The 24973-nt window shown below is 44.3% G+C and overlaps 1 protein-coding gene and 1 long non-coding RNA gene across 3 annotated transcripts in view; one reads left to right on the top strand and one right to left on the bottom strand.

The window, feature by feature from the left end:
- Positions 1-179: 179 nt before the first annotated feature.
- On the bottom strand, positions 180-24885 carry HPS3 (HPS3 biogenesis of lysosomal organelles complex 2 subunit 1). Of its 2 annotated transcripts, XM_083739267.1 has the most exons (18): positions 24328-24448; positions 23660-24155; positions 22345-22839; positions 21192-21366; positions 19405-19493; positions 17434-17626; positions 16337-16418; positions 14883-15037; positions 13706-13814; positions 13392-13573; positions 11244-11424; positions 9200-9430; positions 6698-6883; positions 5238-5426; positions 4303-4410; positions 3059-3265; positions 760-850; positions 180-488 (listed from the first exon to the last, which is right to left on the bottom strand). In XM_083739267.1, exons 2-18 carry the CDS (start codon positions 24069-24071, stop codon positions 361-363), a joined length of 3213 nt encoding a protein of 1070 aa, XP_083595393.1. In that variant the 5' UTR covers positions 24072-24155; positions 24328-24448; the 3' UTR covers positions 180-360. The 2 variants fall into 2 exon arrangements, with proteins under 2 accessions (XP_083595393.1, XP_083595394.1); XM_083739268.1 differs by lacking the exons at positions 23660-24155; positions 24328-24448 and adding an exon at positions 24834-24885.
- Positions 5435-24973, top strand: part of LOC310845184 — a 589082-nt gene continuing 569543 nt past the window's right edge. Inside the window, exon 1 of the long non-coding RNA XR_014564554.1 lies at positions 5435-5909. This is a non-coding gene — a long non-coding RNA (uncharacterized lncRNA). The remainder of the gene's footprint in view (positions 5910-24973) is intronic.

The following is a 24973-nucleotide window of genomic DNA, read 5'->3' as shown; positions in this document are numbered from 1 at the left end:
AGTCAAAACAAAAAAAATTCCTTCCAGTAGCACCTTAAAGACCAACTAAGTTAGTTCTTGGTATGAGCTTTCGTGTGCATGCACACGAAAGCTCATACCAAGAACTGACTTAGTTGGTCTTTAAGGTGCTACTGGAAGGAATTTTTTTTGTTCTTAAAAATTACATAGACAAACTTACATTAATGTGCTAATATTCATATTTTAATGTGTCAACCAATCTTCTCACGGACATAGGGAAATGCTGAAGACCCCCCATATCTACAGTATTGAATTTATAGTTGCAGAGTGAGCTTTCGTCCATTTGAGCACTTTCTCTTGCAAAACGTTTCTCAGAGATCACGCAGCCCTTCTTTCTTGTGCTTAGGTCACTAGTTTCCTTCTGCTGCACTGAAGCAGGTGTGGCAGGAAGAATGCTGCGTTCCCATCCTCTGGTAAGACATTAAGGAAGTCCCTCAATTCCAGTTCCATGGCAATGACAGATAACGTTTCTGGGCAGGGAAGATACACCATGTTTAAACAAGATTCTCTTTAGCCATCAATTCTTACTTCGCCTAATTACGTTTAGCCTTGAAAGTGTTGCGATTTGTGCAGAAATGAGCTCACTTAGCATCTGCTCTGAATCCAGTTCTTTAATATAGTCATTAAAAGCACACCCCCCCCCCCATGGCAGCCATCTATACATCTAAAAGCTTAAAAAAAAAACACCACACTGCAAAGACTCTGCACATCCACAAACTGACAAGAAGCACATTTCTTTACCTGTTAGGGATGACAGGAGTACAGAATAGTTGTCTCCAGGATCTCTGATTCGTTTACAGAGCTCAGGAAGGAGTTTGTTCCACCACAGAGCCTAAGCCAGCCGCAAGACCCAAGGAGAGAGGGAGAAAATATCAAGAGTGCTATGATGTTCCTAATGGAATACAACCTCTTTGTTTCCACACACACACACACACACACACACACACACACACACACTTTCTGTCTTAAAGGAGACCTTTAAATACAATATATATTTATATTTGTCACTCTTATATCTGTGAAGTACAGCTTGTCAGGGTTCTTCTTAAGCTTAGCAACAAACAAGAGCGATGGCTCCCTCTTGTGATACTAAGAATTCAGGGCAAAGTACAAGCCGAGATGAAAGAAGTGACAAAATGCCTAACAGTGGCAAGGAAAGCTGCATTCTGTGACCTGCAGAAATAATGCAAAATTATATATACTTTATACAATGCGTTCCCTTCCACTGTTACAGGGGAAAGAAAGCAGGACATTGAAAATGATGCCCCACTCCTAGGTGTCAGAGTGAAGCAAGCATTGCCTATAACTTTCAAATTATATTTGAAGCTTTTCTTTGCAGACTAAAAGCTTTTTCTCATTCTCTCTCTCTCTCTCTCTCTCTCTCTCTCTCTCTCTCACACACACACACACACACACATACAATTTAGCACCCCAACACAATCTTGACTTCCACAATATTACATCGGTGTAACTTACATAACAGCTGTATTTGCAAGTAACACCAAACCACGGTTTAGCACAATGCAAACAAGTCCAAGTGTTGGACTTGCTCTCCAGGAGGACTTTACCAAGTTTAGTCTTGCATTTTAGGAATCTCAGTTTAGCACATTGTACACAATTAGGATCATGAATTGCAGCAATGGTTATACAACTGAGCTTCACAACCCATGGTGTGAGCTGCCTTATTATGAGACTGGCGAGAGTTTTATAACTACGCTCCTTTGCTTGAATGCAAATGCTAATCCAAGATTTAATAAAAGAGAAACTAGGCTTTGTAAAAGTCCTCATGCAAGCCATGTATACGTGATAAGATAAGATAAACTTTATTCGCATTAGCCAACGGCCATAGCGACATAAAACAAGCAATATATACAAATAAAATATATACAAATAAAAAAGACAGCAATGGGTAAAAAGGGCAATCAAATGACCAAGATTATCGTTCAGATAGTGGCCCTTAATCTCATTGCACCCTCAATAAACCTAGCAACCTTTGCTGTTGTCTGATCATTTTGATCTGATAAAAGAAAGAACAATGTGGCCTCAGATGGGCGGCCTGGGATGGTAAGTAAGAGTGGGGTAATGATCTCATTCCTCAGATCTTTATTAAGGGGACAGGACAGGAGAACATGAGCCACTGTTTCCAGATTACCATCTCCACAGGGGACCATGTATACATGTATGTATGTATGTATATATATGTGTGTGTGTGTTCAATACACAAACCCAAAGCTTTGCTTAGACTTGCTGAATGTTGGCAACGCAGCATTTAACCATGCTTTATAATTGTGCACTAATGGAGTCACTATATGGTGGATGGAGCAATGCCCATCAATAACAATGTACACGACATCAGCATGTACATGACATTTCAGGACAGAAGAAGCTTTGTAACATCAAGTGTGATGGTGAAAAGGCGGCTGAGGAAACTGGAGCAGGAAAGCAACAAACAGCCTCCAAGGTGTGTCTTCTCCAAAGAACACCAGTTTTTCTATATCCAGCAGAATAAAGCAAGCCTTGTGAGCATTTCACACAAGCACTTCACAAGCATTTCACACAAGAGCCAATGTGGTGTAGTGGTTAAGAGCAGTAGACTCGTAATCTGGTGAACCGGGTTTGCGTCTCCGTTCTTCCACATGCAGCTGCTGGGTGACCTTGGGCTACTCACACTTATCTGAAGTCTCTCAGCCCCCCTCACCTCACAGAGTGTTTGTTGTGGGGAAGGAAGGGAAAGGAGACTGTTAGCCGCTTTGAGACTCCTTCAGGTAGTGATAAAGCGGGATATCAAATCCAAACTCCTCCACTGAAGTACATTTCAACTGTGAGCGTTTTTTAAAAGAATGCCTGAGCAAACTATTGAATAATTGTGCTATGTTAATCACTTTTAACAAATGCATGGAAAGCTCATCAAGTTAAGGAAAGGTTAGCAGTACAAATACTTGTATGATTTTCTAGCAATGCTTTTTTTGTTCATGGGTTTAAAGGAGAAAAAACAAACAAACAGAGCTAAGACTGAATGAAGGTAATAAATGAAGCTCACCCGACATTCATGCTTCAATTCATGTTGGGCGTAGGGTATGACAGCTTGAGGGCATCTTTCCAGAAGTTTGTCAATAGATCTCTCATACTGCCCTAACCGAGTATCGCAAAGAATGTGGATGCTCAGGCCAGGAATAGTCTCTTCTGGAAGGGCCTCCAACAGTGGCAGAATGGAAGGTATATTGAAGTATGGACTACATAAGAGAGACTGAAGGGTGGGGGGCAGAAACATTACATCTAGAATTTAAGACACAATGAAAAAACCAAGCTATACCAATGTAGGCATGGACTGGAAGACACCAACCATTTTTTAAAATAAAACAAAAACCTCTCACCCCCCAAACAACGGTTTCATCATTAAGAACAGCTTGGCAGACCGGGTGAGCCAGGGAAAATGGAAGCCAATGCAATTTTTAATTGCCTTGTTTAGATTAAGAGCCATGTCTGCTATCCTCACTTGTATGCCCATTACTTCTTTTGGGGTCATTCTTGCTTTGAACGATGCCTTTGTTGCATATTGGGATATTTCCGGCCTGACCCGAGACGTGCATTCAAGGCATTCAGTCTAACTGTAGGCAGTGGGTCTTCTTTTCAGCCCCAGTGTCTTCAAGGCTGAAGAAATGGTTCAGAAAAGCCTAGGACGGGAATGGGGAACCTGTGAATTTCCGGATATGGTTTGACTGTGAGTCCCATCACTCTTGACCAATTGCCATACTGGCTGGAGCTGATGGGAGTTGGAATCTGGCCGCATATTGAGCACCACAGCTTCTCCATCTTTTAAGCTAGCTAAAGCCTTGTGTAGTGCATCTCTTTAAAATATACCATGTTCCTGTACACACCTTAAAGGAGATCAAACACAGGTGTTTTTTAATCTACAGAGGCTAGGGCCCAGGTTTGCTGTGGGGTGTCTTCCAGATGTTTTGAACTACAACTCATACAGCTCTTGGTCTTTGGCCATGCTGGCTGAGGGTGATGAGAATGGCAGCCCACAACCTCTGGAGAGCATCATGCAGGGGTGAAACTAGGCTTTATGTCACCCAGGTCAAAGACCCAGTTTGGCACACACACCATGTGCATTTGTGCAAGCATGCATACACGCACTGAGAGATTCAATGGTGCCCCTTTGGAGGCTTCACCCAGGGCAATAAAACCCATCTAGCCTCCCCATAGGTACAGCTCTGCACCATGTTATTTATCACTGGGCTATAGAGAGAAAAGTTGCAGGGGACTGAAAGCATTTTATACCTGTAATTTTGAAAGGTCGTCAGAAACATTCTGGTCAGATGGAGGAATTAATGACATCATGAACGTAACCCAAGGAAAAATAAGTCCATAATGACCACAGGAATTTATCTGAAGAAGTGCAAAAAGAAAAAGAAAAGGCCATTAGCATTCTACACATTTTAATGTCTAATTTACAAGTCCTCATTTAAGATTCCCTCATTTAAGGGGGTCAAAACAAAAGCACACTCCCAGTTTATTTGTAGACTAAATTACGGTTGTAAGTCATTTGTTTTGAAATATGTAGTACTCCTGAAGGAATTATTTTCCCCCAATATTATAAAAGTCTCCATTTCATCTAGAACCAAACTGATGCAGTTCCATTCAAACGTGTTTGTACACATACATACTGTCAGGCTTCAGGGAATTGGCTTTCTCCCCCATGGCTATAAACGAGCAGATCAAACGAAAGGGAATTCTTACCACTTAGTTTCTTTAATAAACACAGCGAAGAACAAAAGAAAGCATCTTCCCAGAATGGTGGTGCTCCCAATTAAGGGTTACTCCCTCTTCCATGCCTATTAATCTACGTCACTCCTACGTCTTGTAATCTGAGCTTGTAGCCTCTGCGCTTTCTTTTCTGACACTTTCTGAGCTCTCCGTGACTTTGGGAAAGGGTGTATGTGTAGATACTATCCAGAGACTGTGAATCTGTTAACTCTCTCTCTCTTCTAGTGCTTTTTCTGCTAGCTGTTCCCCATCCAGTATTTCCCAGCTTCTGCCTTCTGAACTATGCCCCTCTGCAAACCACTGTTCCAAATCTATACTGTCCTCCTGCTCCTGGAAAGATTCAGGATCAGGAGGAGGGAGTGGCTCCTGCCACTTGGTGCAGCCCTCCTCAGCACGGTCCCTGACACACACACATACACACACAAGAGTAGAATACAAACTCTGCTTACCAGATCTTCAGTGGTTTTCAGCGGCTTAGTATTGGGCAACTGCTTCCTGGAGAGCCGCCAAATATACTGCTCAGCAAGTTTGAAATGCAGCTCTTGTACCACTTCTTTCTGACTGCATGCGACAAGAAGGGCTTCCCAGAAGTCCACTAAGAGCTGTGGGATGGCATCTTCCTCCTCAGCACTCAGCATCTGTTCTTCCAAAATATTAAGGGAAAGAGCCACTCACACACAAACACAAAATGTAGCCGATTTGTTGTAGAGCCAACTGAGGATTCCCAGGTAAGATCCTCCCCCTATTGTGTGGGCAGGGTGGTCCCTCCCCCTACCTTGGCCTGATCACCTTGGCAACGCCTCCCCAGGCGGGATTGGGCAACTGGCTGAGGTAGGCGGAGACCTCCAGGTATCCCACCTGGGGAAGGCGAAGCCAAGCCTGTACTAATGGTGCCGCATAGGGTCCAGGGGGCTGCGCGCGACTATGCAAAGGTCACCCCCCATTTAATGTGGGGAGCAGTCATTTAAGCAAATATCTTTTAAGCAAGGAGAGATAATCAGAAACGATAAGCGGGGGGGGGGGGGGATCTCCAGATGCATCAGTATACAATATGTGGGTGCAATGCAAAAAAAATGATGTACCCAAGAGAATCACCCCCATCGTTCAGCCCAGACAATGAGGTCCAGCACCTTCTGGCAGTTCCCTCCATGCAAGAAGTGAGGTTACAAGGAACCAGACAGAGGGCCTTCTCGGTAGTGGCGCCCACCCTCTGGAACACCCCCCCAGCCCCCACAGATGTTGAGGCAATAAGCAGGTATCTTACTTTTAAAAGACACCTGAAGGCGGTCCTGTTTAAGGAAGCTTTTTAATGTTTGTGCTGTATTGTGTTTTTACTATTTGGTTGGAAGCTGCCCAGAGTGGCTGGGGAAACCCAGCCAGATGGGCAGGGCATAAATAATAAATGTATTATTATTATTATTATTATTATTATCATTAACAACAACAACAACAGCTGCTTTTGTTATGCCCCTTAGCCAACAAAGAGGAAGGGAGCTGTTGAAGTTACTATACAGTGGTACCTTGGGTTACATACGTTTCAGGTTACAGACTCCGCTAGCCCAGAAATATTACATCGGGTTAAGAACTTTGCCTCAGGATGAGAACAGAAACTGTGCGGCGGATTGTGTGGTGGCAAGCAGGAGGCCCCATTAGCCAAAGTGGTGCTTCAGTTTAAGAACAGTTTCAGGTTAAGAACGGACCTCCGGAACGAATTAAGTACTTAACCCGAGGTACCACTGTATGTTTATGTATTGCTGTTTATGGAGCTGTATGAGAAGTCTGACTCCAGCTTTCTTCCCACAGATGGGAATTGCACTTTTAGTTTGTCCTTCCTTTGTTTAATGATGGGGCACAGACTGCTCCGGAAGTTCCAAATAAACGAACTATTAATAAAAGCTAAACGTCAAACCTTGATGTATGCGTCTGCTTCTTCCAGCTCAATTTTGCTATTCTCGTGTAAAGCCAACACTGAAGCCACAAGGAATCCGGGCCTCGTCTCCCTAAGATAAACCGCAAGCTCAGTCGGGACAACTTGCCCTTTAATTAGCTGTCTCAGGAGTCTCGGCTCCACAATAAAACCACACACCAGCATCATCTGCAGACCAAAAAATAGAAAAAGGTGAGAGAAGATTTTGATGTTGGCTTTCCTCCCCACTCTACTCTGAAAGAGGGCTGATTCAGTTTCACTTTTTGAGCTCTGGTACAAACACAGCCCAAGGCAAAGGTGAACATTTAAATCCTATCCATCTCTACAGACCAGGGCAGAGATAATGTTCTTGATGGCTTACTCATAGGAGGAATCAACAGGACTGCATGTTCCCTTGTCCTCCCCGCCCTCCTCCTACAGAGCACAAGTTGTCTAACTGTGGTTAACTGTTGCATTGGCAGCAACGTTAAGAACACGAACAGCCTATTAGGCTCTCACTCGAGCCAGGAAATAAAAGCTGGTTTCTCCCACTTACAGCTTGGTGCAAACATAACAGTTAACTAATAATCCCCCGTGGGAAACAGTTCCCATTCCAGAGGAGGACGGTGAGGAAGATCCCAGGGCCAGTTCCTTGTGGTTTAGCAGGAAGCCTATTACCTGTTACTTTCAGGTAACTCTGGAAATAGGTGCACTATTCCTCCTAAGCCAGGGGTCAGCAAACTTTTTCAGCAGGGGGCCGGTCCACTATCCCTCAGACCTTGTGTGGGGCCGGACTATATTTTTTTGGGGGAAATGAACAAATTCCTATGCCCCACAAATAACCCAGAGATGCATTTTAAATAAAAGCACACATTCTACTCATGTAAAAACACCAGGCAGGCCCCACAAATAACCCAGAGATGCATTTTAAATAAAAGGACACATTCTACTCATGTAAAAACACGCTGATTCCCGGACCGTCTGCGGGCTGGATTTAGAAGGCGATTGGGCTGGATCTGGGCCCCCGGCTTTAGTTTGCCTACCCATGTCCTAAAATGTCGGGAGCGGTCATGAGACAGGAAGAGAACCTTGAGTTCCACACACTAGAATCACGCCACAATAATGCACAGGAGAATTATATGCAAAGGGAAAGTGAAAAAAGATCAGGATATGAGAGGTGTCACAACAATATTATAGGAAATGAGATTACAAACATGTATCGATTCTGAATTGTCTTCCTACACACTGACGTAATATGCATGGAAACTGAGGGATTAAGACAGTGTTTCTCAAACTTGGGTTCCTCCACTGTTGTTGGACTACAACTCCCATCATCCCTAGCTAGCAGGAACCAAAGTTTGAGGAACACTGGATTAAGGAGAAGGGGAAATGCATGCATATACCTGTGCAAGAGAAAGATGCTGTTGATTCACAATGACTATCTTCTACCAAATTGTCCATAAACACTAGGCCTATTTTCCCTGCCTCCAGTAGTCTACTTTCATTGCCACATTCCCTTCACTCTGTTCACATGACCCAAAAGGACACATAGATGTGGAAAGGACCATAGAGCCATCGGATCGTTCAACCAAATGGAGAGCAGAAGTCAATGTTAACCACTTCCACCTTCCCAATTGCCACATCAAGAACACAGGAAGGTGCCTTATACTGCAGTCAGATCACTTGCCTATCCAGCCCGGAAATGTTTGCTCTGAAAGGAAGCAGATCCCAGGAACGGTTTTAGCTCTATCACCTACTAGCTCCACTTTAAAAACAAAACAAAATGAAGATGCTGGGAATTGAAGCTGGAACCCCATGCATATAAAACCAGCTCTACTGCTGACTTTCTGTTCTCCCCCAAAGCAGGGAACAAGTCCACGTGTCCACATGGAAAAAAGCTTCGGATAACTACAACCAATGGTAGTTGCTCCTAGTCTGTAGCTAATGGGTTGCTGAGGTATTGCAAACGTCACTGGCACAGGTGGTGTTGCTGTTGCTTTTTTAAATATATATTATTGGATTTTGCCAATAAAAGAGAAAATCTGAATTAAATTGGGTGGGTGGATAGAGATATAGGACTGCCATTTTGATGCCAGTGACATTGACTGGATGCTGCAAAAAACCCTGAATGCATGAGAAGCAAGGCATTCACAACCCTGTGCCATCTGGAAGCACGTCGTATATTTCAGGCACGTCCAACACGTAGATCGTGATCTACCAGTAGATCACTGGATACCAGTGGTAGATCACTGGCTCCCCACAAAGAGGCTCAACTACTTTGGCTCCCCCTAAATAAAGCTCAACAACTTTGATCTGAACCCCACTGCCAGTTTTTAACTCTGCAAGTAGATCACAGTCTATTGGGAGCTGGCCACCCCTGGTATATCTGAAGGGGAAACAGAACTTTCGCAGCAACCCTGGTTTTCTGCTCACTCCCACTGCACATAATGGTACGGAAGACAACAACCTTGACACAAATGTTGATGCATAGCCAGCAGGGTGTACCTCCGCGTAGCTGTCCAGCTCACTTTTACATCCATCGGGGTCTCCCATTTTCAGAGCCATAGAAGCCTTGGTTAGCGTCACCACAACGGACGGCACAACCTCTTCTACTTTCTGCAGATATTCGATTGCTATCTCAGGAGACACTTTTCTCATGCAAGGGCTGCAGAGGACCTGGGGTATTTGGTTCGATTCGGCAGGGTGGAATATATGGAGTACTTTGGCTGCCAGTTCCTGGTAAAAGAAAGAGACGTGTTTTTAAAAAGCAAACCAAAAGCTGTGCATTGTTTTTAATACAAGGCCTCTTTCTAGCCATGATCGTTCTGTATAATTCGCCCAGAAATCATCAGGGGTGCTAGGGGAACAAGTACTAATTTATCTGTTTCAAGTGTTTGTTTTTTTAAAATGCAGAGCAGCTGAAGTGTTGCTATCAAAGGGTTAAAAGGTAGCAGAAACGCTCTAATCACTGAGCAGCTGGAGGTCATTAGGCTTCCAGGAACATGAGTTTGTATAAATAGTCTCCTGTGTGTTTGTTCTTCCCTTCTCCCTTTTTGGGCGTGTTTGCTGATATGTGTGGTTTGTCGCAGGGGTTTTTTTGTTTTGTAAATAAACCTTATCTTTGAGTTCCATGCTCCAAGACTCTTCTTTGAAAGAAATACTGCCTCTCCTGCCCTTCTTAAACTGCTGCGCGAAATGCTCTGCTGTAGTGGGACTTGTGACGATGGAAGCGCACTGGGCATTTACATTAAACTAATTAAAGTTTAATGGGACATTATTTCGTACTTGAGAAGGTTGCAGGTAATCTCAGGGTCACACATAAGCATCTTGGTTTGGGACATCCATTTCAAATCCACTTCCACTGTGTACAACCTGTGGCCCTCCACAAGTTGCTGTGTGCCCTCCAGCATGGTCAATGGTCAGGGATGATGAAAGTTGCAGTCCAACAACATCTGGTGGACCACAGGTTTCTTATCCCTGATGCATATCCTAGGGAGTTATAGGTGTGTAGTATTCATTCATCCACAGATCCCAATTAGGATAGCAACATGCTAAAGTTTCACATAGTTATACGGCTTCTAGAACTTTGCATAATTTCCTCAATAATGGTTAAAGCAGGACAGTACAGTCGTAGTTCGGAAGTCGAATGCCTTGCAAGTCGAACGTTTTGGCTCCTGGACGCCACAAACCCAGAAGTGAATGTTCCGGTTTGCGAACATTCTTTGGAACCTTGAATGTCTGACGCGGGTTCCACAGCTTCCGATTGGCTGCAGGAGCTTCCTGCAGCCAATCGGAAGCAGCACCTTGGTTTCTGAATGTTTTGGAAGTCGAATGGTCTTCTGGAACAGATTCCGTTCGACTTCTGAGTTACGACTGTATTATCATTCCATTTTATATAGAGGACCACTGTGGGTGGGAGGCTAGCCTAAGGCCTCTCAGTGCAAGGGAGAGAGATTTTGAGCAAAGGGCTTCCATCCTGCATTATACCACTTAACTAGGTACAAATAACAAGTCACCTCTTTTTTTTCAGAAAAGGAACTTCTTATTTAGAAGATGCCCCACCAGTAACACCTTTTCCCAAATCGATCTAAATATCAATACAGTTTTTACATCTCATAAAAGAAAAGCGAGCAACAGTGAAGTATAAATTGTAGCTTTCTGAGATTCACAGCAGCTCCTTTTACAAAGGCTGGCTCACATTATACTTTTGGATATTTTTCACTCTCATAAAAGGAAAGTTATTCACATGATAGTCATTTGACAAGCCAGCCAGAGGCTTATTGACTAAGCCACGAGGAAGTTACATTAATGGAAATGTTTGCTGTCCTCCCGCTCAATGGTTATGAGTTGCTTTAAAGAAAAGTGGCATACAGATATCACATCAAAATTCTGGAGGTTGGTAATGGCAGAAGTTGCCTTGGCAAACATGTCTGAGCTTCCAATTCAGGCCTGCCACCAAACATGGAAATAGATTTGTCACAAATGAACACAGAATAAGACATCTTCTACAGAGAAAGAGAAACAACAACAAAAGGAACCATAGTCTTACTTCACTCAGCTCCTCGTCTATGTCTTCACAAAGGGAATGATACAAGTAAAAAATAATCCCCTTTTCGTACTTATGCGTTTTATCTTCAAACATTGGGTCTACTCTCTTCAGAACATCCGTCACGGACAGACCAGACATCTTGTAGTAAGGCAGAGCAAGGTGGAAGTCTTTGGTGTTAAACCTGGAAATACAGAAACTACTAAACATGACAAACCTACATGAAGAGTCATATATCTTAACAGAAATGCTTCAGCATAGGGATGGAAAACCTGGCTCCCTTTGGGACTCTGCCTCACATGACAGGAGTTGTCATCCAGTAACATCCAGAGAGCAGAAGAGACCCTCTCTTTGCATTAACAAGATACTTTCAATAAAAAGCTTTTCATATTAGGCCAAGTCTCACTGTTATGCCAGGATTAAGGCTGTGTCTGCAGCTTGTAAGGTTTATACTCCCAATATTGACAGGCTGATATTAGCTCATCTTTTTCAATGAGTAGCAACCAAACCAAGATGACTTCTAAGAACAGCCTAATGGATGGGGAGGAAATAACCTGGATGGGGGAATACCTTATGGAATGTTCAAGAAAGAGTCACAATGAAGGACCACTATCAAAGTGAGATCCAACTTTGTGCAAGCCAACCTGTTCCCACAATGCAGTATTGCTTCCACATGTAAGACAAGGTCCCTATGAGACAGGTGTAAGGGGCATTTGGCCCTCCAGCTGTTGCTGAATTAAAGCAAGGAGCAGTTCCAAAAATAAGTAACAGATAAGAGTTATAGGAACCTGTTGATGTATTGTGTGAACAAACAAATAGAAACAAAACATTTTTCTTCTGCGATCACTCATAGCTGAGTAAGATTGTCTTCCATAAACAATGAGTCCAGTTTTAACAGTGAGTCCATAAGTGACTGTGGAGGCCAATTCTGGATCCACACATCCTTCCATAGTGGGGACATTGGTTTCTGGGCGGGAGTTGATCACAGTGTGTATTTGCCAAGCTTGCCTTCCTCTTAGCATGTTTCTCCCTTGTGTCCTGAGTTCAAGTGTCTTCAAAGCCCATGATACTTTTGGTAAAGGCTGTTCTCCAACTGGAGCGCATGTAGGACAGTGTTTCCCAGTTGTCAGTGTTTAGACTACATTTTTTATGATTTGCCTTGAGACAGTCTTTAAACCTCTTTTGTTGACTACCAGCATTACCTTTCCATTTTTAAGTTCGGAATAGAGTAGAGGAAGGAAGGAAGGAACAAACAAAACATACCAAGATAACTACAGTCATACCTTGGTTGTTAAACACCTTAGTACTTGTATGTTTTGGCTTCTGAACTATCGACACCTGGAAGTGAGTGTTCCAGTTTTTGAACTTTTTTTGGAAGCCGAACATCCGATGCGGCTTTTGCAATTGTTTCTGGCATGCATGCGCAACTGGAAGCCAATCGGAAGCTGCACCTTGATTTCCAAATGTTTCAGAAGTCAAACGGACTTCCGGAATGCATTCTGTTTGAAAACCAAGGTACGACTGTATATAATAACTGAGCATGGATGAATGGCAGCTGAGGAATCTTCATTCCCTCAATCCTTTGGTGGATTTTCCCTCCCCCACTTTTCAGAATAGTGTCAACGCAGTAGACCCTGAAAAGATGCTAATAATCCCATTCATCTGCAAGCAGCCAACAAAATTACAATACTGCGGGGTCCAATAGTGCTACATTTTCGTTCACTGGGAGTGAGGGGAGTGAGTATGTAAAAGCTGCTTGTTAAAACAAAACTGCACTACAACTCTAATCAGTCCCAGCAAGCACGGCCAGTGATGATAGGAGTTGTAGTTCAGCAACATCTGGAAGGCCAAAGGTTCGCCACACCTGCTTTTACAGAAGTGCAGGCAGCCGACAATGGAAGTGCTTTGATCTACAGCCTATGTAAATTATGACTGGGCCAGAAAGCAGAGACTGCATGGCCATCAACATGCTGTACGAAGCAACAATGCTAGGAGTTGATGGAAGCAGGGGGCGGAAAGAGCAAGTTGTTGCTTTTCCATGCATACATCTTTGCTTAATATATGAAGGCTGAAAGATTATATAAAGATGTTTAAACATCAGGAGTCATCCAAGCATAAGTCTAACGGATACGACTTCTAAGAAATCCAAACCTGCTGTAACAGTCTCCAAGGAGAGCACAGCTTTCCTGTAATGCTGCTAGGAGCTCTTCCTTCTCTGCCGATTCCTTCAGATCAGGGTCCATTAGTGCTGCTCTGACTAATAAGTGAGCCTCACTTAGAAGGTGGATACAACTCTCCGTTCTTACATTTTCATAGGTCTTGCTGTACTCTACCTAGGGCAGAAACAGGGCACAGCATAAGGGGGGGGGGGAACGCTTGCAGACCTTATGTGAAGTTAGCAAATGCATTGAGTTACAATATGCTATTTTCTATATATAAAAACCCCTAAAGCAGTGTATAAGTACCATTTCTCTGTAAAGCAGGAGAGTTGAAGTTGTGTTCACGATGTATAAATTCCAGCCAGGTTCAGATTCTGGAGAAACCTTGGGTTTGATGCTATCTGACTTCCGGGAGCTGAAAGAAGTGGGACGTAGACTCAAGTTACAAGAAAGGCTAAACATGAGGAAGAACTTTCTGACAGTAAGAGGCTATGGAGTCTCCTTCAATTGTGGTTTTGAAGCAGAGGTTGGACGGCCACCTGCCATGGATGCTTTAGTTGAGATTCCTCCATTGCAGAGGGCTAGATGGCCCTGCACTAGATGACCCTCAAGGTCCCTTCCGACTCTTGATTCTATGTTTCTTTGTTTTTGCATTTATGTCCCACCTTTTCTTCCAAGGAGTTCAAGGTGGTAATACATGGTTCTCATCCTCTTCGTTTAACACACACAACAACCCTGTGAGGTAGGTTAGGCTGAGAGGCAGTAACTGGCCCAAGATCACCCAGAAAGCTTCATGGCAAAGTAAGGGAGTTGAACTCTGGCACCCCCAGGCCCTAGTCCAACACTCTAAACCACTACACCACACTGGCTGTTAAAATGCACGCATACCCATAATTATGTCTTTTAGAACGCGTTACTTCCGGGTTTCGCCACTCGCGCATGCGCAGACGCTCAAAATGACGTCACATGCATGTGCGGAAGCGGCAAATCGCAACCTGTGCACGCACAGACGTTTGCTTCAGGATGTGAACAGGGCTCCAGAACGGATTCCGTTCGCATCCAGAGGTACCACTGTATTTATGCTATCAAGAGCCTTCTTGAGACATTAAAACTAGTCTAAACTTTTTTTTTTTTAAGAGTGGGGCTGACAAATGGGACAGCCCTGACTTCCTTGGAGTTGGAAGGTGACAAAGTCTGAAGTGGGAGCCTTTTGCATCTATGAAGCATCTCCATGCATTTTAGGATCCTGAGAAATCTTGGCTCTAAGATGCATGGAGGGCTTCCGCAGATACAAAAGGTGACAAGAACAGCATAAAGGGCACCCCTGAAATCCACTCCCATACATGTTTATTTCATCCCAATTGTAACGCTTACAACGTTTACAATAGGGTAAAGTTGGGTGCATGTACCCCCATCATGTCTACTGATGCCACCAGACATGTCCCAAGTCAGCCCTATGTCCCATATGAACTACCGTACTCACAGGAGTCTCCTTGAAGGCTTTTTTCTCTCTGTTATGTCTTCGGTCTCTGCTTTTGTCAAAACTATGACGTGGTTCTTGAAGTGAGAAATAGCTTTCAGCCCTATAAACAGCTGCATCCTCAAGGCACAGACATCCAGGGACACAGGGGGGCAAGCCTATGAAGAAATGGTTCTTTAGTTATCTTGAGCAAGCTTATTAAAGGTTCAAGTTTCTTACAGGGTCCAGAGTGGCATGCTGATCATTTCCAAGCTGACTGACATTAAAAAAAAGGACATAAACCCTCTGTAAGGGAGATTCAGGGGTCTAAATAGGAAAATATTGCATGCTGTGTGAAGTTCTCAATCTACATGTGCATCTGTATTTTATGATCTTGAGCGTTCAGGTGCTGGCTCTGCTTTTTACATAGTTACAGTGTTATATAAGTCCCCCCCCCCCCCCGCTTTCCTGACAGAGTTTGTATGGTTTTGTCATGGCCTTTGGCTAGTATAATAAAGCTTATTTTGATTTGATTTGACATAAGCCCCTTCATGGTTCAGTCACTGCGGTATGTAGACTAAAGGTCTACAGGTTTAACAGAGGTATGTAAGTTGCATATCTTTTTCACATGCTGAAACGTGGAATTGGCAACAGCTCAGAATTTCTCCATTCTCTTCAGTGGAAGAGAAAGGTTTCCATCTCCTCCTCTAGTCCCAACAGAGTGCAGAAGAAAACTAGATAAAGCTTCTCTGTACGCTTACTGAAATCCGCCCAGCATAAATTTGAGACAGGTTTTTAATACCTGCTTTTCATTTGGTGAAGGGACCCCTAACCATTAGGTTGAGTGGTGGCCGACTCTGGGGTTGTGGCACTCATCTCGCTTTATTGGCCGAGGGAGCCGGCGTACAGCTTCCGGGTCATGTGGCCAGCATGACTAAGCCGCTTCTGGCGAACCAGAGCAGCGCACAGAAATGCCGTTTAGCTTCCCGCCGGAGTGGTCCCTATTTATCTACTTGCACTTTGACGTGCTTTCGAACTGCTAGGTTGGCAGGAGCAGGGACCGAGCAACGGGAGCTCACCCTGTCGTGGGGATTCGAACCACCGACCTTCTGATTGGCAAGTCCTAGGCTCTGTAGTTCAACCCACAGCGCCACCCACGTCTCACTGTTACAATGCCTTCACACATGTTTATCTGGCTGTGGGTGATGGGAGTTGAGCCCAACAACACCTGAAAAGGTGCGCAGAGTCCTCCAACCTAGGCTTAAGGCCTACAGGACAGTAATCCCTGACTCCTGCAAAATCCCCTTGCCAAACTATCTAACACACATCCCCTTGCCAAACTATCTGACCAGATGGAAGCAACAAGGACTAAACAAAAGAAAACTCAGGATTGTTGCAAGTCATTTGCCACTGCTTTGCAAAGATGCAGATGTGAACTCTGGGCATGAGGAGCCAATCTGAGGGTTGAATCCACTCACTTTTAGCGTTGTATCAATGTATGGATCTTCATCACGAGCTGCTGCTGCACTGCATCTCACAGTAAAGCACTGCAGGTTGTTGCTAGGAAAGAAAAAGAAAGCCATTGGATAGATGGTTTTGCATTGCTCTGTGGTTATAAAGTGCCCATGCCAATGCTGCAATATCTAGACGCTTACTGAACTTAAACCCATTGATTTCAACAGGTCTGTGATGGATACAACTGTCGCAATCTCCACTCGGCCAAGCTGATAAAGCTCATCTTCCGGCCGAGTCCTTCAGAATCGCCCTCCGACGAATAATTAGTGACCTGAGCCTTTGATAAGGCCTCAGGCATGTTCCCCCATTCAGCAGAGGTTCCAAAGCAGCAGAAGTGATGAGATTTATGGCTACATGCTATGCTTTATTACTAAGCTACACAGAGAGCAAAGAAAAATACATCCTCTCCCTGTGAGAGCAGAGAGCAACTGAAACAAACGAACAAAGGAAACAGGAAACCAGTAACGTCACATCTGTCTCTAGTCTCCTGTGAGACTTCCAATAGCTTGGACTGTCTCTGGAATGTAAACAGAGCCTTGTGACTCTAAGCAGCTGCTCAGTGGCAAACAGAAATTAACCACAACACCCATTATGCATTACAGCTCTGATCCTAAACCTCCACTGCTTTTAGGGATATGTTCGAGAAGGCAAAGGAGTAAACATATCTGGAGTGGAGTTCCTATCCAAGCACCTTATATGCCTTCTTCCAGCAACTACTGCAGCCAAGCTGGTGCCAAATGTATTGTTCTCCTTTTCTTTGGACCACATCAGCAAGGCTAAGAGAGGGGCCTTGTGTCTGGGCAGCCCAGAACATTCTCACACACACTGTCCAGGCTTGAGCCCCAGGGAGATCACTTTGGTGCTGATAACACAGTGGTTTGGCTTCAGCCTCAGATGCACACTGCATTGTTTCTCGAGACAGACAAATGCCAACAATGTGTTGTGCTATTATTGTATTTCAACTGATTATTATTATTATTATTATTTTTAAAAAACTGCTTTGAGCACAATTTTTGCGTGTGGAAAATGCAGTATTTAAATTTAACTATGGCTATAATACCTTGTGATAACATGTAGGAATTGTGGGGTGAGTACCGCCTGTTGGGACCTCTCTGAATACTGGTAGGTGGAAATCAGCTCCACTAAGTTGCCCACCGTGTAGAGGTATCCAATGTGAGGCAGAGAAAAAAAGCAGAACAGACTCAGCAGTTCTCGCTTAGCTGGTTCGGCTCCGCCAGTTGTTGCAGAATTGCCTAGATGAAAAGAAGAAAGCAATTACTCCCCAGGCTCCCTTTCTTTAGGCAGGCATCAGCTCTCAGACATCCTTCAGAATGTTTTAGAAATATATTTAGCCGTGACTGAAGAGAGCAGCCCACGCTATATTCACTCGGGTCTCTGTTTTCGAGTTAGGAATTCTGAGATAAAGCTCTTTCACTCTGTAGCCCATAAGCACCAGAATAGGCATCCCCAAACTCGGGGATGTTTTGGGACTACAATTCCCATCATCCCTGACCACTGGGTCCTGTTAGCTAGGGATGATGGGAGTTATAGTTCCAAAACATCTGGAGGGCTGAGTTTGGGGATGCCTGCACTAGAGTATTATTCTGCAAGTGTGAAAGCAAACCAAAACATAATAATGGAAACATTTCTTGATTTGATCAAGTAGCTCTCCAGCTTACTGACAAATTTTCAAAGGAGAAAGAAAGGTACCATAAGCCATTTTGGTTATGAGGCAGTGCTCTGTTGAAATGCCGGCATTTGTAGGAAATTATCACCTTATTTACTCCTTAGTATGTTAGCAGTTCGAAAGCACGTCAAAGTGCAAGTAGATAAATAGGTACCGCTCCGACGGGAAGGTAAACGGCGTTTCCGTGCGCTGCTCTGGTTCGCCAGAAGCGGCTTAGTCATGCTGGCCACATGACCCGGAAGCTGTATGCCAGCTCCCTCAGCCAATAAAGCAAGATGAGCGCCGCAACCCCAGAGTCGGCCACGACTGGACCTAATGGTCAGGGGTCCCTTTACCTATGCAATGGTTTTTATCCTTTTACTGTTGTAAACAGCTTTGATAGGTTTGCTGATTTAGCGGTATATAAATGCTTCTATAAATAAATTTATAAATTTAATTTTTGACTAAATGTTAGCCTACATTTAATGCACACTCTTCTTACAATGTAATTGCTTCCCTGCCTGACACCCATCCCAGCATCAATTAGAACCAACAAACCCCCCTCCTCCTGTCCCATTTTCGTCATCCCCTGCTTTATATATCAGCAATATAGACTATGTTGACATGTCTGATCATACAGTAGCGCCACAAAAAAGCAAAGGAAAAAGAGACAAGTGATAGATCTAAAGTCTACTCAGAGTATGATTAACGTTGTGAAGCACTGACAGATTATAAAAAGTGTTGAAAGCCAAGAGAAAACTTTAAGATAATACCAGTATTTTATAAAGGAAATTCAATCCTTAATTCCATACGAAGAAAGCTCTCTTTTACTTGTGACATTTAGGCATTCAACGCTAAATTCAAAATAATGTACTTTTAAAGATTTATGCCATCTAAAATTATATATAGACATCTAATCAGAGTCAGCTACTACTCTTGTGATTAAATTACTCCTAACGTTATTTAAAGACAATGTGATTTTTAGGAATAGGATTTTTATGTCATAGAAGTTCTGTAAAACACTCTAGAGAGCTATGCTTTGAATGAATGTATTTAATTGAAATCCCCTTTATTTATTCCTTTAATTTCATTTATAAGTCACCTCCCATGAAAGAGCTCAAAGCAATTCTATAATAAAAATTGACAAAATATATAAAAATAAATTTCACACCCAGATTCATAATCTCTAGCTTCCCCACATCTTGCATAATTAATATGGGTTGGTTTTTTTGGGGGGGAAGGTGGGCTGCTTCCCAGTGAACCATAATCCCCAGTTTTCATTTGCTCCCAATGCTTTACTTAGCCCTTTCCCCCAGAAAGATTGTGGTGGATGCCTACGAAGAAATGCAGATGTCATAAACCTACCTGTTACATACACAGGCAGCAGCTGGAGAGAGTGCAGCTTGGCATCGTCGCCAGAGAAGGCAAAGGAGGATATGTCTAGAGCAAAACGTCTAAAAAGAAACATGGCGGGTGAAACAATTCCAAGCCAACATATAGGCATGAGCTGCTCACAAAACTTCTGGAAAAATGTTGTAAGGATATTCTGAAGCAGTGAGGCAGAAACTTGCATCTCAATGCATGGGCAAGTACATAGAAACCCCTGGGACCAAGGCAATAGGTTGCAATGACGACAATATGAATATCCAACAGCTAAGATGGTCTCCAACAGAGATACAACTGGCTTTTGTCCCATAACTGAACCCACTTACTAAGTGTGCATGATATGCACAACTCCTAGGGAGCCAAAGGTGTTAGGCTACACAATCTCTATTGCCACGTGCAGCCCCATCACGTAGAGCCCAGTTCATATAAGGTTGTTTTGCTTGCCATGGTCCTGTCCCACTTTCTAAGCTTGAAGACAAGGGGAGGAGTTGTCCCCGAGCTTGCAAAGATGACCGCTATAGCTACATGGTTGGACCAAAATATTATATATACAGTGGTACCTCTACTTACGAATGCAAGTAAGTATTGACTCCGTTTCGGAGTGCCGTTCGCACCCCGAAAAGTCCGTAAGTAGAGTGCCGCTACTGCGCATGCGCGATAGGGTGCTTCTGCACATGTGTGAAGCATGCAGATCGCTTCTGCGCGTGTGTGGCGAAACCCAGAAGTATACACTTCTGGGTTTGCTGTGTTCGCAACCCAAAAATCTGCAACATGAAGCGAACGCAAAGAGAGGTATGACTGTATGGTTAAAGGCATCTTGGTTTAAATATGCCTCATGCAAAGCAAAAGAAATAGGATGGGGCTGTGTTTCAGTGAGAAAAGGGTTGTTCATTTCTCAGCATATTAAGTCAAAATGTAATTGTCCAAACTGGCAAACTGGTCTCTGTTCTAAGCTAGAGTGGAATAATGATCAATGACCTATTAGTTATATACAGTGGTACCTTGAGATGCGAGCGGGATCTGTTCCAGAGCCCCGTTTGCATCCTGAATGGAACGTAAGACGTGACGGTGCGTCTGCACATGCGTGGGTTGTGTTTTGCCGCTTCCACGCATGTGCGTGACGTCATTTTGAGCGTCTGCGCATGTGGCGAAACCCAGAAGTAATGCGCTCCATTACTTCCGGGTTGCCGCAAAGCGCAACCTGAAAGCGCTCAACCTGAAGCACATTCAACTCAATGTATGACTGTATGTACTGTTGGATATGGATCCAATAGTGGGGACAATAGTTAAGAAGGCAGTTTCTGCACATGCTGTAGAGGGAGGTGAGGGGCAGATGGGGCTTGTCAACCTGGGAATGTAGCCCATCTAGGAGAAGGAAAACTCTGTTCTTAAATCTCCACTGCCTTGGAGATATATTCTGGAGAAGAAAATGTTAAAGAGTAAACTCTACACAAATCCAGAGTGGAGCCCTTAAGACAGCTTGTTATGCCTCTTTCTTGCAACTCCTGCAGCCAAACTGGTGCCAAATATACTGCTCTGCTTTCCTTTGGACCACATCAACGAGACTGAGAGGGAGTCTTGTCTGGGCAGTGATACACTCTGCCCAGGCTTGTGCCCAGGGAGGTCACTTTGGTGCTGCTAACATAGCGGTTTGACTTCAGCCCCAGAGGCCACACTCTATTGTCTCACAAGACAGACGGATGCCAACAATAACAATATAGATTTATGGATTCGTTTAAAATATTTTTTTCAATAAAACGGACTACCTGTACAAAACATATTGCAACTGGAAGTTTGACTCTTCACCGACTAAGCCCGTTGACTCCAGAGTAACAGATATTCCACACTGCCTGCTTTCTTCCCCAAAGAGCTCCACAGGCTGCTGACAGATAACAAAGTCATCCGACTCAAACGGAGTTGAATCAGGTTCTTCTTTTACACCTTTAATAAATGGAGCAAAGAATCAGGTTTATAACCCGGGGGGGGAATGGTTAGGAACTTATGACATGCTCAGTGTCCTAAGAATAAAAGCAGCCTTACTTAAACAACTGCTACTTACAGTATAACTAACAGTATGGAGAAAAGTCTTCATATTCATGAAAGCATTCAAATTAGGACTATACAACAAGTTCAGGAATTTGGAATTGCAAATCCTAGAAGGCATTTCTAACCACGGATGGCAAAAAAACCGAACAACTGAGATGAATGGAAATTCAAATTTTTGCAACCCATGTTCCTGCTGCTCTCAAAAGATTCAGCATGCCTGAAAAGAGACTGTAGCATTTTGATCTGTGCATAATAAAACATATGCCAAGATAGAACTATTTCAGTTAAGTGCAATTTTATTTTTTCTTTTGCATGACCTGATTGGTTTTTTGTTTTTGTTCTTTTAAACACATATACAAACATTGGGCTGGATTGAGAGAACTAAAGTTTTGTTTGTGCTGACCTGCAAAGACTTGATCAAGAGGATTTGTGATGTGCCATTACAGATACCTTATTTTTCGCTCTATAACCCGCACCCGACCATAACACGCACGTAGTTTTTAGAGGAGGAAAATCCGTAGGCATGCCACCCGTAGGCATTCCCTCCATAACACGCACAGACATTTCCCCTTACTTTTTAGGAGGAAAAAAGTGAGTGTTATGGTGCAAAAAATACGGTAAATTCAATAGCAGCTTCTGTGCTCTCGATCCAATCTTAAAATATTAATTCAACTTCTGTCCACAGCTTGCAGTGCCTTTGAAAATAAATCATTTCTCAACTATTGTGATGGCTAGTTTTACTGAAGAAAGCATTTTATCAGCTTGTCCAGCCTCTGCCTCCATCCCAAAGACTTTTTCTTAAAAAAACAACAAACATACATCAAGGACTACAAAGCCTTGCTCTGGAGATTTTAAGAGCCATACTGTACCAACCTTTGTTGAACAACCTTTCAGACTCTACAGAGTCACAGGCCTGCTGTCTACTCCTGCCTGCTGCTTCCACACCAGCTTCCAGGTAAAGGATTAGGACCTCTAGTTCTGTTGTTATGGCTATATATCCAGCACAAAACGCAACTTCTGAAGGAGTGACGTTATCAATGTGCAAAATTAACAAGCGTTCGAAGTCCAGCACAGTCACATTCTGACTCCTGACCAGATGTTTCAGGGAGAACAAGATCAGTTTATTCTTACAGCCAACAAGCAGGTCTCCAGTTAAAGGACAACAGGAAAAACACAATGGGGGGTCCGAAAGGGGCAATTCTACAATTGTAATTTGGTTCTTAGACGCTTCAGAATAGGATGCCTCCAGGTTATGGCCTATCATCCGCACACAGACACGGGGGTTCCCAGTGGACATGCATCTCCAGTTTACATAAGCTCGCAAGAAGAGGCTCTCGTTTTTTTCCTCAACAGTGACCACGTAGTCTCCTGAGGAGGGAAAAATAGAAGCATTTTTGAAACACAGAATCAATATGTACACCATAGATAAGATGAGGAGTTACCAAGTGAAGAATAGCAATACAGTGGTACCTCGGGTTACAGACGCTTCAGGTTACAGACACTTCCGGTTATAGACTCCGCTAACCCACAAATAGTACCTCAGGTTAAGAACTTTGCTTCAGGATAAGAACAGAAATCGTGCTCCGGTGGCGCAGCAGCAGCAGCAGGAGGCCCCATTAGCTAAAGTGGTGCTTCAGGTTAAGAACAGTTTCAGGTTACGAACAGACCTCTGGAACGAAGTACTTAACCAGAGGTACCACTGTATGGTGTCACCTTTAAGAGCAACAGGCCACTTCATCTGATTTGTTGCCCTGAGTGGCAATACACAAGAGACTGTAGACCATGCCAAGCGTACTCCATAAGGATTTTGTTCAGTCTTCAAAAGATGCCAAAGGACTGTTGTTTATCTTGCTGGAGATTAACACGGGTACACCTCTGGGAATTTCTAAAGGAAGTTACATTTGCATTATAACATGTGTACACTTCTTCAATTAGTCGGCAATGTTATTGGATGCTCACGCCACACAAGCAACTGCGCAGAATCCTATCTAGTCCACGAAGGTCACTGGGCAATCCTATCTCGCAGGATCGTTGTGAGCACAAATTGGCATGGGCTTAGGGCGGCGGGGGAAACGATCCTGCACGTGTAGCCTCTAGCTCTTCCGGAGAAAGAGGAAGAGGGGCTGACTGCAACGAACGAAACAGATCCAGCCCTCTTCTCGGGCGCTTTGCCCAGCTTGCCACTTACCCACTTCGCTGTACGCCATGCGCAGCACCCGCCCCAGGGTGCAGAAAGAGCCGAGGGGCTCGCAGAGCTCCGGCCGGCCGGCGGCGAACACCTCCACCTTGCAGGCGCCCGGCGCACAAGCCACCAGCAGCGTGTCTCGGCCGCAGCAGAAGAGCGCCGGCTCCTGCTTGGCGGGCACCACTTGCTGAGAGCCGAACGGGTGCAAGTTGTACAGCTGCACCATGGTGCCCGATCGCCCAGGCCGCCTCTCCGCCTCCGGCCGCTGCTGTTGGCAGAACTGCAGCTTCCGCGGCAGGCACCGCCCCACGTCGGTCAGCTGGAAGGAGGCGTCGGCCGCGCCCCCGATCCTCGCTACGGCTTCCCACAAAGGCAGCATCGTAGCGCCGTGTAGCGGCCCTGGGCGGAGGCCCATTTATACCCGTGGTTAATGTCCGCATACGCAGAAAGGTGCGGGGTTCCAAACCTGGGGAAAGCACTGGTTCTGGTGCCAAGCACCCTCGGAAGAAACCCGCCTTTTCTTCATCGAGACCCGTTGGCAGGTAAAATGTGCACAGGATCAGAGCTCCAAGGCGCACATACTTGTAAGGAATACTTGCGTCTGGGCTCCGTCGGTTACTTATCTGGGATCGGGCTGCACGTGTGAATAGACGACTCTTAAGTTCTGGTGCCAATCTTACACAAGCACCATAGGAAGAACCGCCCCCCCCCCTCTTCATCGAGACCCGTTGGCAGGTAAATGTGCACAGGATCAGAGCCCCTAGGAGCACATACTTGCAAGGAATACTTGCTTTCCTGTCTGGCAGGTTACTTGATTGGATTGCCTGGGGAGCCTGGCCAGTCTTTTGTAATGATAAATACTTAGTTCCTGGGCCCTGTCACAGGCTCACACCCTATTCAAACACAGACATACCCTTAAGACATTGAAGGAAAAGACAATGGGGAGGCTTTTCCATTTTCCTTTGACCTTGCAGAGAAAACATTTGGTCAGTTTGGGAATCAAAAATGGTTCCAAGTCGGTCTTCCAGTGCTGATCAATGTACGTGCTTGGTTGGTACACTTATGAACTTTTAACGTATATCTAAGACCTCAAGATTCCTATCACACACACTTGTGAATTATCATCGTATATTGAAAAAGCATGCACACAACTACAACACTCATCAGATTTCCATACCAAATATAACAATAACATATTCAACACAACCGGGCATGCTATGAGAAGCAGTAACTCGAAGCGCCTTAGCAAAAGAAAAGGAAAAGACGCGGAAGGCGCGAATGCCATCGGTCAGCAATTACTTAGTCACGTGCGTTCCT

This window comes from Podarcis gaigeae (assembly GCF_964106915.1).
Source record: "Podarcis gaigeae genome assembly, chromosome: 5".
NCBI classification, from domain to species: domain Eukaryota; kingdom Metazoa; phylum Chordata; class Lepidosauria; order Squamata; family Lacertidae; genus Podarcis; species Podarcis gaigeae.
Note: the sequence above shows the minus strand (reverse complement) of the source record. Positions and strands in the feature narration are given on the sequence as shown.

Bases quoted from the DNA above. Each gene is read 5' to 3' on its own strand.
- HPS3 (XM_083739267.1), bottom strand. From the start codon at position 24,071: ATGGGCCTCCGCCCAGGGCCGCTACACGGCGCTACGATGCTGCCTTTG. The intron at 6,884-9,199 runs GTACACCCTGCT...TTTGGTCTGCAG, and splicing joins AGCTGGACAGCTACGCGGAG to ATGATGCTGGTGTGTGGTTT. The intron at 4,411-5,237 runs GTAAGCAGAGTT...GCACTTCTTCAG, and splicing joins TGAAAACCACTGAAGATCTG to ATAAATTCCTGTGGTCATTA.